Raw genomic sequence first — 19,837 nt, 5'->3', positions numbered from 1 at the left:
ATAAAATGAGGTTTTCTGCCATCTTTACTCTCAGGGCCACAGGGAAGGGCTGTGTTCAGTTCTTGGGGAGGAGGCGGAGAGCTGGTGTGGTTACTAGGTAATCAGTTCCTGTGTGTAGTAGCCCCCAGACCCAAACAAATGGCTTCCCCTCCAACCCTCCAGAATCAGGCTGCCATCCCCAGTGATATTTAAAGACCTCTTTGTTAGAACACGAAAATATAATATGCATTATTAAGCCTAATTTTCATGAAGCTTGGTGTTCATATTGGTTTTGAAGGTATACACTACTTGAATTCTAATCAGAGAGTTTAATTACTTTTATTCTTTTATTTCCCGGTAATTTCCACTCAGTGAGACTGAGGGAGGCGAAGAATTGCTGCTGTTTTGGTGGGGTGTGGGGGCGGGGACAGGCAGATCCCCACAGGATGACTCTACAGAGAAAATTGGGTGCCAGTCTGCCTGAGGTGTTGGCTTTGAGGTTCTTCACTGGTCTAACCCACCTTTCCATCGCCACTTATGTGCCCACTGCCCCCTCAGCTCTGCAGCCTCCAACCCGGGGCTGCCCCTTTTTCAGCTTCACCAGGCGCTCTGCTCCCCAGGAGGCCTTCCACGACTGCCCCCTCCCCAGACCCGCTGGCCACCCTCAGTGGCTCCGTGACACACACGTGTCACTCCATTCCCTTTTCCACACTCCTGATGTTTCCCGCTCAGCCAGAATTGTTCCTCCTGTCCCACTGAAGCTCGGCTGTCTGTCTCTGCCTTTCTCCAATCCGACTACTAGTCCCGCCAGAGTGGAAATATGTTTTCTGCTGGAATTGTACTCGTCCAACCACCCAGTACAGTGCAGAGCACACAGTAGACTGTATGGTCCTTGAGAGCAGGGATTGTGTTTACTAATTATTGTCCTCTCCCCGGTACTCATACACAACTCTAATGTACTCTCAAGTGTTCAGCACAATGCTGCGCATACAGTGGCCGCTGAGTATGGTACCCTTTGCCCAAATGGGCTGTCAGTCCAGTACCCTGCAGCTAATGGGAATAGACCTAGGGCACCCTCTCCAGTGGAATTTTGTTTTCTTCCCTCACTTCCACTGGGATGCCAAACTGGTCTGGTTCCTGCCTTCTCAGATATCCCCCATGCCCAAGTCAGGCCCGGGAGAGTCATCCCTCGTGTCCCCTAAAGCACTGGCCCCTTGTGGGCACAGTCTCTGGATGCTGGGGCAAGTCACTGAACCTCTCCAGTCCTCAGTTTCCTCATCTCTCAAATGGGGAGTTTCCTGGTCCCCATCCCCCTTGAGCTAGAGGCTCCATGGGGGATGGGGACCCTGACCAAAAGGATTGTCATTTGTCTGCCTCAGCTCTCTGCATGGTACTTGGCACAGACTGAGGGCCTAATACAGGTTCCATTGATGGATTATTATCGTTTCTCTATGGGTTGAACCCTGTGGGCGGTTTGGGTTTTTGTCAGTCCCAGTTGCAAAACTCCCATCTGGTTAGGGGTGTCCAGACTGCAGAGGGGACAGGCCGGATCTTGGGAAGATGAGGGTTTTGTCCCAGAAATGTGATTTCTATCTCACATTGTATTATAAATCTCCTTCTGCCTCCACCTGGAAAATGAAATAAATAAGGGAGGGTGAAGGAGATGATCAAAGATAAAGTTTAAATTAACTCTCGGCTCTGAGGTGAAGAGGGAAGAATTCCTTCCCCTCCAAGTCTTCACCACCGAGTAGGGGCTGCCCCATCCAGATAGATCCTCTAAACTGTAAGCTCAATGTGGGCAGGGAACATGTTTACCAACTCCATTATATTGTAGTCCCCAAGCACTTAGTACAGTGCTATGCACACAGTAAATGCTAAATCAATAGAATTGATTGACTGATGGGTCCAGAGTGCTGCTGAGCTGTTGCTCTGTTTCTCCCTCTCATTCTCTATATCTCCATCTGGGTTTCTCTGTCTCCCTCTGTCTCTGAGTGTCTCCCTCCCTCTGGGTTTCTTGTGTGTCTCCTTCTATGGATCTCTTTATGTCTCCCTCCCTTTCTGCCTCTGTATCCCTCTGTGTCCCCTTTCCTCTGGGTCTGTCTCTGTTTCTCTTTGTTGATCTCTGTCTCTCTCTCTCTGCCCTTCTCTGTCCTTTCCATCACTCCCTTTCACAGTCTTGCTCTGCGTGACACTTTGAGTTTTCTGTCTCTCTCTTTTTCTGCTCTCCCCCCCGCCCCTCTCCCTCCCTTTTCTAATTTCTCAACACTCTGCTCCCTGTCTTTGTCTCCCTTTCCCTCACTCACGCTCCATATCTCTTTGTCTTTCTCTGTCTTTCCCTCAAATGCTCTATCCTGAGCGCTGGAGAGAGGACAATATGGTCAGTAGATATGATCTCTGTCCTTGAGAAACTTAGTCTCCTTTGTGTAGAGCACTGCACTTAGTGCTGGAGAGAATTCAGTAGTCAGGAGATATGACTCCTGCCCTCAAGAGCTTACAGTCTACTGTGTGCATAGCTCTGTACTGAGCCCTGGGGAGTGGACAGTAGAGTTAATACCCACAATCCCTGCCCTTGAGGAGCTTCCAGTCTACTGCATGCAGAGATCAATAAATAGAATTGATTGATTGATAGGTCCAGAGTGCTGCAAGACTGTCGCTGTGTCTCCCTCTCTGATTCTCTGTGTGTCTAATCACCAGGAGAGGACAATAGAGTCAGTAGACATACTATCAGCCTTCAAGCAGCATGAGAAGCAGTGTGGCTCAGTGGAAAGAGCCTGGGCCTTGGAGTCAGAGCTCATGAGTTCGAATCCCAGCTCTGCCACCTGTCAGCTGTGTGACTGTGGGCAAGTCACTTAACTTCTCTGTGCCTCAGTTACCTCATCTGTAAAATGAGGATGAAGACTGTGAGCCCCACGTGGGACAACCTGATTCCCCTATGTCTACCCCAGCGCTTAGAACAGTGCTCTGCATATAGTAAGCACTTAACAAATACCAACATTATTATTATTATTCAAGGAGCTGACAGTCTAGTGTGTGCAAAGTGCTGTACTTAGTGATGGGGAGAAGATAATAGAATTAGTAGATATGATCCCTGCACTCTGGGAGTTTGTGTCAGTCATTAAGGTCACCCTAATTCCCAGCCTAAAGCCTAGGTCCCCCTGAGTCCCCTGCACACCCAGCTGGGAGTGTGCGCTCTCCCTCTCTCCCTCTCTCTCCCCCGCCTTCCCCGCCCCACCAATCCCCATCTCCATCTCTTTCTGTCCCGTTCTCTCCCCGGGCCGGCGGGTCCGTGTTCAAGCCATTGCCAGCCAGGGTGGCCCAGACTCGATGAGACTGATTTATGGAAGCTCTCCAACCATCCAGAGACAAAATTGAACAGAATTTCCTCTGAAAAATGTTTCCCCATGTCCTCAACTAATCGGGGTCAACGAGCCGTGGCCAGAGAGATGGACAGAGGAGCGGATGGACCGGAAAGAAGGAGATAAGAGCAAGGAAACCGTGCGAGTGGGAGAGGGACAGGGAGAGGGGCCGGAGTTCCGGGACAGTCTCCCCCAGCCGTTGCGGTCAATGGGATGTTGGGAAAGGGGGACCGGCACAGAGTCCGCACAGAAGTGAGTCCGCACAGAAGTTATTTCCTGGGGACTTTTTGGGACAGATTTGCATTCATCAGTTGCACATCTTTATGCTACACTCTCATGTGGGATCTCAAGGTCTCGTACTCAAGAGATGGATTTCCCCTCCTGGGGAGGCTCCTAGTCCAGCCACCAGGTCGCCAGGCTGCAAGGCTTAGTCACAACTGTCCATCTGTCTGGGGCAGGGTGACGACACTCACTGCTCCCTGGGCTGGGCTTCGTTGCTCCACCCTGACCGTCAGTTACCCGGCAAATCTACTGAGCGTATACTGTGTGCAGAGCACTGAACTGCACTGGGGAGAGGACAAAAAGTTTGGGGACATGATCTCTTCCTTCCAGGAGCTGACAGTCTACTGTGTGCAGAGCGCTGTACTGAGCACTGGGCAGAGGACTGTAGAGTTAATAGATATGATCCCTGCCCTCCAGGAGATTACTGTCTACTGTGTGCAAAGCACTGCACTGAGCACTGGGAAGAGGACAGTAGAGTTAGTAGACAAGCTCCTAGCCCTCAAGGAGCTAATAGTAGGATGTGTGAGAAGCACTCTTTGTTCCCATGAATGCTCAGTCCATATGCCATGACACTTGGCGTCGCCCTGCGCCTCTGCCCCACCCCAGATCACCCACCCCTTTGGGTGTGTGCTCACTGAGATGCTGGGTTTCCCATGGGGCCTTAGATCCAGGTGGGTCACGCGGGGGCCTGGGTATGGATGGGTGAGGACCTGGGTGCAGGTGGGTCCTGCGGATGTTTTCAGATCACGTCAGGGAAGCCTGCATCGAAGCTTTCATCCAAATCCCAGCCGTAAAGCAGGGAGGCAAACAGCCCTGTAATTCTTTTTTTTTTTCTTACCTTCACTTGCTCATCGCAGATAAAAAGCTTAATTCTATTAGCAACCAAACTTGACAAATTACCGCGCTCGACGGAGGTGTTTAGAAATTAATTACGCATTTGATTGCAGGCGACCAGAGCCCCAGAGGGAAGTGCTGGACACCGGAGAGGAGGCCTGGGAATTGGGAGTGATGCCCGCTGGTCTCCGGGCACCAACCCCCGAGCCTGCCCCCTCCAGAAGCCCGGGGTCAGGGCGGAAGTTGCAAGGGGGAGCTCGGCCGTTGCGGATAGCTCTAGATGATTTGACTTTGGGGTGGATTTCAGGCCGGGTTGATGGCTTTGGCCTTTGCCGTTTCACTTCACTCATCTATTGTGTGACCTTGGAAAAGTCCTTTAAGCTCTCTGAGCCTCAGTTTCCTTATCTGAAAATGGGGATCAGATCCCCATTCTCCCTCCTACTTAGTCTGTGAGCCCCATGTCCAACCTGCCGACCTCTTTCCCATATTCTCCCTCTGGCCTGGGACTCCCTCCCCTTCTGTATACACCAGAAGGTCACTCTTTCCACCTTCAAAGCATTACTAAAGTCACTTCTCTTCCAAGAGGCCTTCGCCAATTAAGTCCTGTTCTCCGGAATTCCCTCTCCCATCTATGTCGCTTATGAACTTGTATCTGTACCCTTTGGGCACTTGGTATTTACCCATCCTCAGTATGCATCTGTAATTTATTTCTATCAATGTCTCTCTCCCCCTTTAGACTGTAAGCTCATTGAGGAGCAGGAACATGTCTACCAACTCTATTCTATTGTACTCTGCCAAGTGCTTAGTACAGTGCTCTGCACATAGAAAGCACTCAATAAATACCATTGATTGATTACCTTGTGTGTACTCCACACTTAGTACAGTGCTTGGCGCATAATAAATGCTTAACAAATACTATTATTATTATTTCTGAGAACAGTATCATCACGATGATCTGGGAACAGAAAACAAAGCCTCAGAGCGAGAGAGAGAACTGGGTGGGGGGGCTCATGGCCCCACTTTGATTTGTTGATTAATTGATGATTGATCAGGCCTGAGGCTGCCTGTCTGATGTCCAGGATCACACCTCATTTAAGGGTGTTGGGATACCCCACAGCTCCACTGCAGCAGCAGCCTGGGAACCCCTGACTTCTCCCTGCCTAGGCCACAGCCCCCGCCCCCTTGGGTCAGCTATGAAGTGCTTATTTCTTTAATGGGAGAACTCCTTGTCTTCTTTCTTTCATGTCTCCCTCTCCCCCATCCCCACTCCCATTTCTCTCTCCCTGACTCCCTCTTTGCACTCAATAGGTGCCCAATACAGCAATTTATACATAGCAGGCAACTACCACTGTGCTCAGCCCATGGGCGGCACCCAGTACAGTGCTGTGCACACAGAACATACTCAACACAGTGTTCTCCCCACAGTAGGCGCCAGTACAGTGCTTTGTACATAGCAGACTGTAAGCTCCTTGATCAATCAGTGGTATTTACTGAGCACTTACCATGTGTAGAGGACTGAACCCAGCGCTTGGGAGAGTACAATACAATAAAGTTAGTAGACACAGTTTCTGCCCCAAGGACTTTTCAGTCTACAGGGCAAGATGACATTAAGATAAATTAGTATATTGTATTCTCCCATGCATTTTGTGCTCTGCACATAGTAAGCGCTCAATAAATACGATAGATTAGTAAGCTCCGTGGTGGGAGGAGCTAAGGGACAGCTCCGGTGGACTGAAGGAAGGAGGGAGATGAGGCCGCGATGAGAGGAGGATGAATAGATCCACCTCACGTGTCTGTCCCCACAGTCACCCCCGTGGTCACTCCAGCCACCCTTGAGGTCATCCCCCTAGTCACCCCTAGTTATCCCCGTGGTCCACTCAGGTCCCCTTTCCCTGGCCACCCTCAGCCCCCCCTACTGGCCAACTCCAGCCACTCTTGACCACGTTGGCCACCCCCTGTCATGGTTGGTCACCCCCACCTCTGCCTCAGCCATCCCTGTGGTCACCCCTCTAGTCACCCATGGTTATCCCCATGGTCTGTCACGGTCTCCTTCCCCCAGTCACCCCTGGTCACCCCCATGGTCATGCGAGGTCACTCCCCTGGTCACGCCTGGTCACCCCCATGTCTGCCCTGGCTCCTTCCCCGCCTGCTCCCTTCGATCCTTTTCTGTCTCTCCTAACAATTACCATTTTTGAAACTATTTTGGCTGTTAAAAATGTGTGTTTTTTTTTAATAAGCTGATTAGAAGAGGCTGCTCATCAGCATAAGCTCCTGGGTCTAACTAATTAAAACTGCTCATCTGTGGAGACCTCCCCTCCCATCCCCTGCCTCCCTTCCTCTCTACCCTCCGCCCCTTCTCCACCTCCCTGTGCCCAGCCACCTCCTTCCTCCACCTGTGTCTCTCCCCCGCCTGCTCCGAGGAGACTCTTCCTGGGCTTTGTTCATCTTTTTCTGTCCACTGACCCTGGGGGCTAGGGGAGAAGTCAGGTCGGGGGCCTAGGCACGAGGATCATTCAAGCATATTTCTCCATCGCGTACTTTGTGCAGAGTACTATACTAAGTGCTTGGGACAGAACAATACGCAGAATTGGTAGATACATTCCCTGTCCACAGCAAACGCTCAGTTTAGAGGGAGAGACAGACATTCATATGAATAAATAAATTATGGCTATGTACAGAAGTGCCTTGTACACTTTTGAGACTAAGGGAGAGGTGAAGAAAGGAAACAAATCGGGTGATGCAGAAGGGAGTGAGAGAAGAGGAAATGAGGGCTTTGTCAGGGAAGGCCTCTTGGAGGAGATGTGCCTTCAGTCAGGCTTTCAAGGTAGCAGAGTAATTGTCTGTTGGATATGAAGAGGGAGGCATTCCAGGCCAGAGGCAGGAAGTGAGTGAGAGGTTGATGGTGAAACAGATGATATCAAAGTACAGAGAGTAGGTTGGCACCTGAGGAGCAAAGTGTGCGGGCTGGGTTGTAGTAGGAGAGCAGCGAGGTGAAGTGGTAGAGTGCAAGGTGATTGAGTGTTTTGAAGGCTATGGTAAGGAGTTTCTGTTTGGTGCGGAAGTGGATGGGCAACCACTGGAGGTTCTTGAGGAGTGGGGAAACTTGGGCTGAAGGATGGGGGAGGGAGGGTCTGGCCAGGATTCCGAAAGGGGAAAACTCCAACTGGGGTATCCCGACATCCGGATCCATAAGTGGGTGGTTGGATTTATGCATTCCTTCTTCCAATACTATTTATGGAGCACCCTTTGAGCACTGTACTGGGCACCTGCTGTGAGCAGACACTGTACTGAGCGTCCGTTCAGGACAGGGATCTGGGCTATAATCCGGGTGCTGTCTCTGGGCTGCTACGGATATGTGTTGGGGAGGGGGCCCACACCGATGATGCCAGGGCAAAGTATTTAAATGGCAGACGATTATGCGGGAATATTAAAAAGGTCAGAAGAAATGTTTTCCACAATGACATCTATTTTTGCAACTGTTTTACTGTTTTGCCCATTTTTCAAAAATGTCAGGGAGGCACAAGGCTTGGAAGGTGATGCTCAAGCACCCCATTGGCTGAGAGGTTGCAGGGAGGAGCCGATTGGCCGAGAGGTTGAGGGGAGGATAGGATTGGCCGAATGGCAGTGGGGAGGATCTGTCTGGCTGAGCAGGGGCCGGCCTGGCGGGAAGAGGCGGATCTCTGGAGATGCGGTCACTGGTGCCGGAGGCGGGGGAGTGGGGAGATGGGGAAGGGTCAGGAGCAGTGGGGTCCATAGCTCTTCCAGGGGCTAGTGGCCATCAGAGATGACCCGCTCTGGAACCGGCTCCCTCTGACCCGAGATGGGGTGAGGGTAGGAGTGGGGGCCCAGCTCAGTCCCTGATGCCCGAGGGAGAGGAGTGAAAACATGCCCCGGAGAAGAGGTTATGAAAGGACAAACACTTCCCATCTCAGAAACCTAAATCAGTAGGAGCACAGAACAGGGTGCTGTAGAGGCCATTTAATAATGATGATATTCATTATGTGCTTACTATATGCCAAGGACTGTACTATACTGAGTACTCCCCTCTCTGTTTCTGACTCTCCTACAGTGGTCAGACACAGTCCTTTTCCCACAAGGGGCTCACAGTCAAAAGAAGAGGGAGGACAGACTGGAAGCTCATTATGGGCAAGGAACACCGCTGCAACTCTGTTGTATTGTACTCTCCCAAGTATTTAGAACAGTGCTCTGCACATAATAAGTGCTCAATAAATACCACTGATTGATTCATTGAACAGGAATTGAATTCCCATTTTACAGATAAGTTAAGTGACCTGCCCTAAATTACACAGCAGGCAAGTGGCGGAGACAGATTAGGACCCAGTCATCTGAGTCCCAGGCCTGAGCTCTTTCCACTTGACCACACTGTTTCCCAAATAACAAATGCTCCTGCTACTACTCTTTCCAACGTGGCCTAGTGCAAAGAGCCCAGGCCTGGGAGTTAGATTTTAATCCCTCCTTTACCACGTATCTGCTGCGTGACCTTGGACAAGTCATTTAACTTTTCTTTGCCTTAATTCCCTCAATCTGCAAATTGAGGATTCAATACCTGTTCTCCCTCCTACTAGGCTGTAAGCCCCAGCTGGGACCTGATGATCTTGTATTTACCCCTGTGGTTAGTACAGTGCTTGGCACGTAGTAAACATTTAACAAATACCACAGTTATTATTCTATTTCTGACTCTACTCGTGATTCAGCGCAGACCATCTAATGTCCTTGACTCTCTCCTCTCCATCCCTGACTCTCCTTCAGTGACCCAGCCCAGAGCATCCAACATCCCTGACTCTCCCCTGGTGACCCAGTGCGGATTATCCAACACCTTTGACTCTCAACCATGACCCAGTACAGACCATCCAACACCTCTGACTCTTCCCCTCCATCTCCTTCTCTCAGTGACCCAGCACAGATCATCCAACACCCATGACTCTCCATCTTTGACTCTCCTCCAGTGACCCAGCACAGATCATTCAACACCCCTGACTCTCCTCTCTCCATCCCTGACTCTCCACAGTGATCCTCTTTCCCTCTCCTCTCCCTTTCTTTCCCTTTTTGTCCCCTCCTGTCCCTCCTCCCCTCCACTCTGCTTTCCCCTCCTTTCTTCTCCCCTCTCCGTTTCTTTCCATAGAGTTAACTGAAGGCAATTCATCTCATTTTAATTAATTTTTACTTGCTCCATTATCATCTCAAGTATAAAGGCAAAAAGTTGTTTTTTTAATTACAAAGCTAACCGCGCCAATTACCAGTTACAGTAAAGTGCGTCAGCGCCGGGGAGGTGCGGGGGGAGGTGGGTAGGGGATGGCAGGTGGCGCAGGGAGGGAGGGGCCAAGGTGAGGAGGGGTCAAGGATCAGAGTGTCAAAGATGGAGAGTCAAGGATGGCCCGGGGTCCAAGGCTCTCTCTTGCACCCCCATTCTCCCTGACTGTCCTCGCCTCCATCTGGCTCCCCAGCTCTCCCTGGCTCCCTTGCTCTCTCTGGCTCTCCGTTACTCCAGCTCCCTGGCTTCCCCACTCTCCGGCTTCCCAGCTCTCCCCGGCTCCCTCGGGCTCTCCATGGGGGTCACTGCATCCTGCGGGGACCCCGGGGAGAGTGCACAGAGGAGGGGAGTTAGCAGGCGCAGGCTCAAGTCCCGGCTCTGCCTCTCACCTGCAGTGTGACCTTGGGCCAGCCACTGAAACTTTCTGGCCTCCCGATTCTTCCTTTGTGAGCCCTGAGCTGAAGAGGGGGTGTGGCCAATCCCGTAACCTTGTGCCCACCCAGCAGTGAACGCATAGTCCATGCTTAATAAATGCCATTATTATAATTACAGCAAGCATCCAGTGCAGTACTCAGAACATTGCACAAGGCAGGCACCCCGGAGAGTACTCTGAACACAGTAGGTGCTCAGTTCTGTGTTTTGAACATAGTAGGCACCCAGCACAATGCTCTGATATCCATCCAGGTCCCCCATGGGCCAGGCTGGGAAAAATTCCATTGTGCCCAACTAAGTAAAAGTGGAAAGCAGCTTGGCCTAGTGGATAGTGCCCGGACCTGGAAATCAGAAGGACCTGGGTTCGAATCCCAACTCTGCCACTTGTCTGCTGGGTGACCTTGAGCAAGTCACTTCACTTCTCCGCACCTCAGTTCCCTCATCATTAAAATGGGGGTTAAGACTGTGTGCCCTATATGGGGCAGGGACCGTGTCCATCCTGATTAGCTTATATGTATCCCAGTGCGTAGTACAGTGCCTGGCACATAGTAAGCACTTAACAAATACTTCCAAAAAAAATGGCCTCAGCCCAGGGCAAGGCTTCAATCAGCCTGCACATGGTTAGTGCTTAATAAATACTGCTGATTGGTTGAGTGATGACTGACAGGCAAGAAGCAGTGGAATTGCCCAGAGCACAGTGTGGGGGAGTGGGCACGGGGGACAGGGGTGGAAACCTATGCCCTTCTGCCCAGCTTTGGCTCTGTTCGCCTTCCCTCACACCTGACCCCCATCCTGGAGTGCGGACTCCCAGTGATGAGGGACAGAGAACAGTGGGAAGGAAGCGTTGCTCTCAGCCTCACCATCTTCAGCTCCCAGGCACGTGCAGCTCCCGGGGTGGCCCTGGTCTGCCTCACCCTTCCCCTGGCACCACATTCCCTGCCCGTCCCCTCCAAGGGACACTTAGACCCCTTCCTGACCCTCCCACCGGGCTTGGGCCATCTTGGGAAGGTCCCCTCCCTCTGACTGCCTCCAAGACCGGATCGCCGCTGGTCCAGGAGGGCAGACCAGGGTCATCTGCTGCAGCCTGGCTCTCTCGCTGTAAACCAGTAGTTTCTGAAGTGGACAAGGAGAAGCTGAGAATTTAATTTTGTTCCCTGGAGCACAATTCCCTTCTTGTTTGCTGATAACACAAGAAATGTGCTCACGTCCCCGCCCTCCCCCAGACCCCCACCTAGGGCAGCCACTGGAGGATGATGGGGAGAGAAATTGGCAGGGACCAGTGCCGGGTGACTCAGCAGCTTGGCTTGAGAGGAACAGGTGCCACTCACCCAGGGACTGAAGGGGGAAACACCTGGTCCCCAGATGGGGACCCCCACCCACTGCCACCTGAGCTCCCAGAAAGTTGTCCAGTGACCCAGCACGGACCATCCAACATACCCGACTCTCCCCTTCCCATCCCTGACTCTCCTCCAGTGACCTGCCATGGGCCATCCCACACCCTTGACTCTCCCTCAGTGACCCTGCAAGGAAGAGACGCTGTCTCATGGAGGACGTTGCTCTAGGGGAAATTACAGGGGTGGGGAGAGGAGGGAGGAGTGGGGAGGGGAGATGGGAAGTCAGAGAAATCCACAATTGCAATTCATGAGAGATGGGTGGGGGAGGAGGGCGGGTGTTAACCGTCTTCAATGTCACCAGTGATGTATTAGTGCCCGTTGGCCTGCCGGGGGAGTGGGTGGCTCTCCCCTTCCAGCTCAGATGGATCTGTCCGATAACATCTTTAATCACGGCTGGGCTGCCGTGGGTGAAAGGATGCCTGTTTCCCTCTTCTTTTCCTGAGGGCATTTGGTCTCCCTCTCCCCTCTGCCTTCTGCACTATAGAGACCTATGTTTACCTATAGATATATGTTCATAAACTCTATACATCAGCTCCTACAGGGTTCCACCCATACCTGCCCATGTGGCTGAAAACACAGTTATACAACTGATGGCCCTGTGCTATTTGCAGCTATTTTTTGCAACACGGTGATCTGCTTCCATCTCTGCCGCTGGTCTCTATCCCTGTCTCTGCCCTATCTCTGTCACCACTCTGCAGCCCTGCCACTGTGGCCAGCTCCTGCTGACCACAGTTCTGCTGGGGGCCGGGGCTGTACTGCTGACGGTGGCCACAGTGACCGTGGTGAAGCAAACCCTGACCCCGGGAGCCGGGTGGAGTCCAGTCCGGAGGGCAGGGGCAGGGGTATCGCCTCTCTCTTCGGAGCAGCACAGGAAGCTCCTTCACAATGGCCACACCTCCCAACTCTGCCTATCTTCCCCTGCCGGACCCCTGCTTATGCCCTTCGGTCCCCAGGGAGCAGATTATAGCAGGGAGGCGGACTGCCTTGAAGCCGGCCAGCCAGCTGCAGTGTCCATTTTGTGAGGAAAGTCGAGTTCATCACTTATTCGGGGTCTTCCTTTTTCCAGCACTTCTTGTGACCTGTGGCCAGAGCGGGTAGCGGAGCTGAGTTGGCCAACTTGTCAGGGGTTCCACCCGCTCCCCCAAGGGACCGAATCGATCGGTCGGTCAGCACAACCATAGCAATGAAGTGCGCCAAGCCCTGGCCGGTGGGGTCACACAGTCCCTGTCCCACGTCAATTTCACAGTCTGCTTCATCCTCATTTTACAGAGGAAGAGACCTAGGCCCAGAGAGGTTCAGTGACTCGCCCAAGGTCATGAGGCAGGCCAGGGCAGGGGATGAGGAGAGCTGGAACTCAAATCCAGATGCCCGGACACCCTGACTTGAGCTCTGTCCCCCAGGGGCCTTTACTGTTTCTCATCCTGTTGGGCCGCCCTTCATTCGGTCAGTACCCTGAGGTATAGCGAGAGGCTCCCTGGCTGTCGCCGTGGCTGAGATGGGCTCAGTGGTGACGCATGACCTGATGTGTGGTGTCTGGGAGCGACCCAGCTGGCAGATCGTGCTGACCCAAGGCCCATCCTGGGGCCCAGAGGTGACCCGCATGGTCCCACCAGAAGGGTCTTGCAGGGAGGGTCTCGAGAACACAGAGTGGATAGATCTAGCTGTCTTTCTGTTGGGCCCAGGGCCAGGGTTGGGGAGCGGCTGACCCAACTCTTCTCTCCCCTCATTCCCTCTATGGTGCCACTGCGGCGGTGTCCGTATGATAACGGAGGGACTGAGGCCCAGGAGGAGGCAAGGGGCGAGAAGGAGGGAGGGTATGCCGGGGAAATGAAGGGATTTTTCCTGCTGGGCAAGGGGTTTCCTGGTCAGTGGGGCTGGGGGGATTTGGTGCTTGTACCTTGCCAGTACCCTGAGGAACTACTCTGAGCCTGTCTCCCCTGGTAAGTGGTGCTGGTGCATGGTGACTGATATGTATTGATCGGTGCTTAGTGTGTGGTGTTGTGTGCACAGTGCTTGGTGTGTGGTGACCTGTGCCATATGCATTGCTTGGTGCGTGGTGCATTGGTGATTGGTGCCTGGTGCGTGGTCTTGCCATGGGGTGCTCGACATTTGGTGCTTGGTGTGTGGTGTTGGTGTGTGGTGTTTGGCCTGAAGACTTTGGCGTGCGATACTTAGTGTGTGGTGCTCAGTGCCTGGTGCCGAGTTTGCGGTGCTCAGTGTGTGGTGCTCAGTGCGTTTGGTGCGTGGTGCGCAGGGAGTGGGCTGGCTGACACATACTCACATGCACGCTGTCCTCGACAGGTGCTATGTGGACGAGCAGAGCTCAAAGGTGGCGTGGCTGAACCGGTCCGGCATCATCTTCGCGGGGCAGGACAAGTGGTCGCTGGACCCACGGGTGGAGCTGGAGAGGCGCACGGCGCTGGAATACAGCCTGCGCATCCAGAAGGTGGACGTCCACGATGAGGGCTCCTACACCTGCTCCGTGCAGACGCAGCAGCAGCCCAAGACCCTGCAGGTCTACCTCATCGTGCAAGGTTGGAGGCTGACCGGCGGGGCGGGGTGCACCAGGGCGGGGGCTGACTGGTGGGGTGGGGGCCAACTGGCTAGGTCGGGGCTGATGGATGGTGTGCAGCTGGCTGACAGGACGTGGAGTGGACTGACCGATGGAGCAGAGCTAACTAGCGGAGCAGCCCAGAGACTGACTGGTGGGGTTGGGCTGGGATTGACTGGGGGGTGGGGCGGGACTGACCAGAGAGGTGGGACATGGGCTAACTGGTGGGGTGGAGTGGGGCTGGCTGGCAGAGCAGGACATGGCCTGACCGGTGGGTCAGGGTGTGGACTGACTGGTGGGGTGTGGCGGGGCTGAGTGGCAAGACAGGCTGAGGACTGGCCTGGAAACTCCCTCCAGAGGGGGAGGATGGCGGTGGGGGAGAAAGGGAGGCCCAGGGCCAAACCAGAGAGGAGGGTCTGTCTTTATCCGTCAACAATATGTGAGAATAACAACCATAAAAATGGTGGTCTTGATTGAGCACTTACTGTGTGCCAAACACTGTACTAAAAGCTGCAGTTGACACACCATAATCCTATCAGACACCATCCCAGTCCCACATGGGTCTCATGGTTTAAGTGGGAGGGAAAATAGGTAATTTATCCACATTTTATATGGAGAAACAGAGGCACAAAGAGGTTAAGTGACCTGCCTAAAGCCACACAGCAGGCAAGTGGCAGAGCCAGGATTAGAATCCAGGTCGCCTGACTCTCAGTCTCCCGTTCCTTCCAATATGAAGTGGAGAGGAGAGGGACTGGAAACAGGGAGGTGAGTGAGGAGGAGGAGTTGAGACAGATGTGATAAGTGCTTGGATCAGCAGAGAAGCAGTTTGGATGGAGAGGGAGGGGTGGATTTTAGCTATGTCGTGAAGGTAGAACCCCCAGGAATTGGTGACAGATTGAAAATGAGAGTTGAACGAGGGAGATGAGTCGTGGATAATGCCAAGGTTATGGGCTTGGAAGATAGGGAAGGTGGTGGTGTTGTCTACAGTGATAGGAAAGGTGGGAGAGAACAGGGTTTGGATGGGTGGGGTGAGGAGTTCTATTTTGGAGATTTTAAGTTTGAGGTGACAGCGGGACATCCAAGTAGAGATATCCTGAAAGTAGGAGGAAATCAGATTGCAGAGAAGGAGAGAAATGAGGGCTGGATATGTAGATTTGGGAATCATCCCCATAGAGATAGTAGTTGAAGCCTGGGGAGCAAATGAGTGTTCTCTGAGGGAGTGGGTGTAGATGGAGAATAGAAGGGAACCCAGAACTGAGCTTGGAGGAGGGGCTCCCACACTTAGGAGGTGGGAGACAGAGGAGGAGCCTGTGAAAGAGCCTGAGAATGAGCAGCCAAAGAGGTAGGAAGAGAATTAAGAGGACAGTGTCAGTGAAGCCATGGTTAGATAATGTTGCCAGTAGAAGGGGGCAGTCCACAGTGTTTAAGTCTGCTGAGAGATCGGAGTGATTAAGATGGAGTAGCGGCCATTGGATTTGGCAAAAAGGAAGTCATTGGTGACCTTAGAGAGCATAATTTCTGTGGAGTGAAGAGGGAGGAAAGCCAGATTGGAGGGGGTCAAAGAGAGAACTGAAGGAAAAGACGTGGAGACAGTAGGTGTAGATAGCTGGCTCAAGGATCCCATAGCCGTGGGCCTTGGACTTATTAGGTGTCTGTCAGCCCCACTGATGGACAGATTGGTTGATGGAAGGGGCCAGGATTGAGCAGAACCCAGAGGGTAGTGGTCTGGGGAGCTGGACGGTCACAGGAACCTCTGGTTCCAGGGCCAAAGCTCCCCAACCCTCAGACTGCATTTGATCCTTATACAGATGAAATCACTCCCATCGGGAGCTCCAGTCATGCTTCCTGGGGAGTGGGCGTGTGGCAGAGGCTGGGAAGGCCGCTGTTCAAGGACTCTGGGATGGATCAGGGTTGGATTTACTGCTCCCCCAGCTAAACTGATTAATGCTGGCCAAATGCCGGCCACCAGCAGAGAATCCATCACACAGCGGAGGGCGTGGCAGTCACACGGACCACGTGGCCCCTCGAGGTGTCACGAGCGGGCAGGAAAGCCACCCATTGGCAGGACTCCTGCCTGTCTCCCAGAGCCTGCAACGGCGATAGTCCTGGTGCAGCTTCAAGGCTCCAGGAGAGTCAGGGACGGAGAGGGGAGAGTCAGCAGTGGAGGACAGGCCGTGATGAGTCGCTTGGGGAAAGTCAGGGGCATAGAAGGGAGAGTCAGAAGTGCGGGCTGGGCCGTGCTGGGTCCCCGGGGATGAGTCAGGGACAGAGAGGGGAGAGTCAGGTGTTGGATGGTCTGTGCTGGGTTACTTGGGGAAAGTCAGGGGCGGAGGAGGTGGAGTCAGCAGTGTTGGATGGTCCGACTAGGTCATGGGAATGAGTCAGGGATTCCAGGGCCAGGGCGGGTGGGGGTGGGGGCGTTCGGGCAGAGCATCTGAGGGCTTGGTCATAAGGGACCCAAGCAAAAGCCTGAGTAGAAACTCATTTCTCTTGCAAGAGTCTGAGGATCTGTGTATCTACACCAAATGTTCCATCCAGGGAGACGGCCAGGGAAAGATCAGGAGAAAACTTAGTCTCAAAATGAGTCAGGGAAGGGAGAGGACCAAACATCCTCTTCTCAGGCCATTCCTCCGACCTCCAGAATCCCACCCCTTGCCCTGGGCTCCACAGCCTTCCCTCAGCCTCCCCCACCCCGCGCCCTCCCTCTCCACCAGCACCTTCTGCTAATATGTACCAGCAGATGTCAGGGAGAATTAGTGGCAGTGTCCAAGTCAATTAGCCAGATTGGCACGAGGGGAACAATGGCTCCATAAGCCATGGGGGCTGGAATTCCATTTCCTTCCTAACTCCAGGTTTGAAATGATGCAGCCACCGCTCAGTCCCTCCCTCTCCCACATCGACTCCAATCCAGGCCCCAGCATCCTGCCGGAACCACCGATGGAAACACACGGACCCGGCTCCCCCAGCTCTCCCAGATTCTTGCAGCCCAAGAGGTGGAGTGAGCCCTGGGGGAGCGCTAAGACATCTGGATTTTGGGGGGCTTGTTGTAATTAGAAGGTTCATTGCTGGGCTGCCCATGTGGGAGTCATGAAATTGTCATTTGGATTCCCATGGGAGCTGGGAAGGTAATAGTAATAATTAATAATAATTGTGATATTTGTTTAGCACTTACCATGTGCCAAGTGCATAGACAGATACAAGATAATCCAGTCCCACTTGGGGCTCACAGTCTTAGTAGGAGTGAGAATAGGTATTGATTCCCCATTTTGGAGATGAGGGAACTGAGGCACAAAAGAAGTTAAGTGACTTGCCCCAGATCACCCCACAGATAATCAGCATATGGTATTTATTGAGCACTTATGTGCAAAGGACAGTTCTAAGCACTTAGAAGAGCACAGAACAACGGAGTTGGAATATACAGTCCCTGCCCACCATGTGCTTACAGTCTAGAGGGGGAGATAGACATTAATATGAAGTAAATGGCGAAGGCAGGATTAGCCCTCTCCAGCCCTGCCCCCTGCTCCCACAAGGCACCATGCAAGCTTCAGTTCCAACAGGCAGGAAGAGAGAGAGAGAGAGAGAAGGAAAGAGGGATAGAGGGAAAGAGAGACAGGGTGTCATGAGTTCCCTCTATCTCCTGCTCTTCTCTCCTGTGCCCCTTATCCTTCCCTGGAATTGTCCCAGTTCCCACTCATGTCCCCAGAGGAGCTGACTTTCTCAGAATGACCCATGGGACCAGAAAAGGCTTTTCTTTCTTGTCCAGGAGTGTCACCCTCCCTGCCCCCGGGGCCTGAACGGGACAGTGATACCCTCCACTGACTAGTAGGGTCTGGCCAGTGGTTACTGGCCCTCCTTCTATTGCCCCAGGATTGTTGAGTTGGGTTTCTACTATTGTAATAACAATAATCGTAGTCTTTGGCGCCTACAATGTGCCAAGCACTGGATCAAGCGATAGGGTAGATACAAGATAATCAGGTCAGACAGAGTCCCGACCCCATACGTGACTCACAGGCTAAGTAGGTGGAAGAACAGGTGTGAATCCCCATTTTACAGATAAGAAAACAGTCAGAGAAGTCAAGTGATTTGCCTAAAATCGCCCAGTGGACAGGTGGTAGAGCCCAGATTAGAACCCAGGTCCCCTAACTCTCAGAGCTGGGCCTTTTCCACCAGACCCCACTGCTTCTCCTTAGAGTTAGAGGAGTCCTGAAGACTGGCCAGTGTGTGGACAGAAAGAAACTGCCCACCCCCTCTCCCAGTCCCCCTGCACCCCCATCCCTCCTCCGCTGTTCGCAATGGTTTCTGGAATCTCTCAGCAGCCCCACCCTCTGCTCTGTCAGATTGGCTTCATGGCTACATTCATCAAAATTATCCCAGAGTCCCTTACAGAGGTGAATATTAATAGGGTTCGTTAAAAACCAAGAGTGTTACTAATGCTTTTTTCTATGTGCTAAATGGGAGGAAACAGGAATTACACAAACAAAAAAAGCGGGGTTGTTAGAATAGCTAATAAGGCGAGGGGAAATCTCTGGGGCGAGGGCAGAGAACGCTGAGGTTTCAGAAATGTGCCGATCCATCAATTTCCGCGTTATTATTCCCAGGGCGCTGCCATCAGGGCAAGGAAAGAGTTCATATTCTCCACCCCCATATGTCCCCTGCAGCTGGCCCCGCCCTCATGCAGCTGCCCCCCACCCTCCTGAAGCTTCCCCCCACCCTCATGCAGCTGCCTTCTGCCCTCTTGCAGCTGTCCCCTGCATCTACCCTTCACCCCCTGCAGCTGCCCTCTGCAGCTTCTTCCCACCCCCCAAAGCTGCCCACCTGTCTCCTGCAGCTACCCTCTACCCCCTGCAGCCGCTCCTCACCCCCCTGAAGCTGGCCCCAGGCACCCCAGAACCCCCAGGACTGTCAGTACAGCAGAATCCACGCAATCTTTGCTATCATTGCTTGTTGGGGTTGCGAGCTGCTCACCAGCAGGAGGTCAACAAAGCCATGGCAGTGTCCAGTCTTCTCCAACCTCCCTGCCCGACAGGTCCTCCTCTTCCTCCCTTCCTCCTCCTTTTCCTCCTCATCCCTGGTTAGTTGGCCCAGGCCCTGCCCTCAGGGAGCTTACAGTCTAGCTCGGGAGACAGGCACTAATAATAATTGATCAATTATTAGTATTTATTGATCACTTACTGAATATGAAGCACAGTATCAAGCTCTTGGGAGAGCACACCACCTGTGCCCCTGGAGCCCCAGATCTGATGGGGAGATGGAAACCACTTTTGAATAGTAGGAGTGGCGGGGAGAGATAGGGAGTGTCTGCCATCCCCACCTGGTGACTGCCCACTCTCTGTGTGCCCACAGTGCCCCCGAAGATCTCCAACATCTCCTCGGACGTCACTGTGAATGAGGGCAGCAACGTCACCCTGGTCTGCATGGCCAGCGGCCGCCCTGAGCCTGTCATCTCCTGGAGGCACCTCACCCCAACAGGTTAGTGGCACACAGGGGTGCCGGGTGGGGGAAGGGGCACTGGGTGGGAGCAGGTTAGGGTGCTACCAGGGTCAAGGGGGCACTGCCGGCCCACCATCCTGATGGCTGAACCTTCACCGACTCCCAGACGGGCCCCCCACAGCTCTGGCTCCCTCGCAGTCCAACCAGAGGACCTCTCACTGGGACAAAGTCAGGCTGGCATCAACTCCGGGCTGCATGTCTATCACCTGCCCCATCCCCAATCAAGCCGGACCGGGGCCCATGGCAG

General features: G+C 53.2%; 1 protein-coding gene across 4 annotated transcripts in view; it reads left to right on the top strand.

Moving 5' to 3' along the window:
* The window catches only part of LOC100089443 (limbic system associated membrane protein), a 273,754-nt gene that overhangs the window by 220,162 nt on the left and 33,755 nt on the right, over positions 1 to 19,837 (top strand). For all 4 annotated transcript variants that reach the window (XM_029074901.2, XM_029074903.2, XM_029074899.2 and 1 more), the window contains 2 exons: positions 13,851 to 14,083; positions 19,444 to 19,569. In XM_029074901.2, the coding sequence (XP_028930734.1) occupies positions 13,851 to 14,083; positions 19,444 to 19,569 (359 nt within the window). The remainder of the gene's footprint in view (positions 1 to 13,850; positions 14,084 to 19,443; positions 19,570 to 19,837) is intronic.

The sequence above is a fragment of the Ornithorhynchus anatinus genome, chromosome 11 (genome assembly GCF_004115215.2).
Source record: "Ornithorhynchus anatinus isolate Pmale09 chromosome 11, mOrnAna1.pri.v4, whole genome shotgun sequence".
Lineage (NCBI taxonomy): Eukaryota > Metazoa > Chordata > Mammalia > Monotremata > Ornithorhynchidae > Ornithorhynchus > Ornithorhynchus anatinus.
Note: the sequence above shows the minus strand (reverse complement) of the source record. Positions and strands in the feature narration are given on the sequence as shown.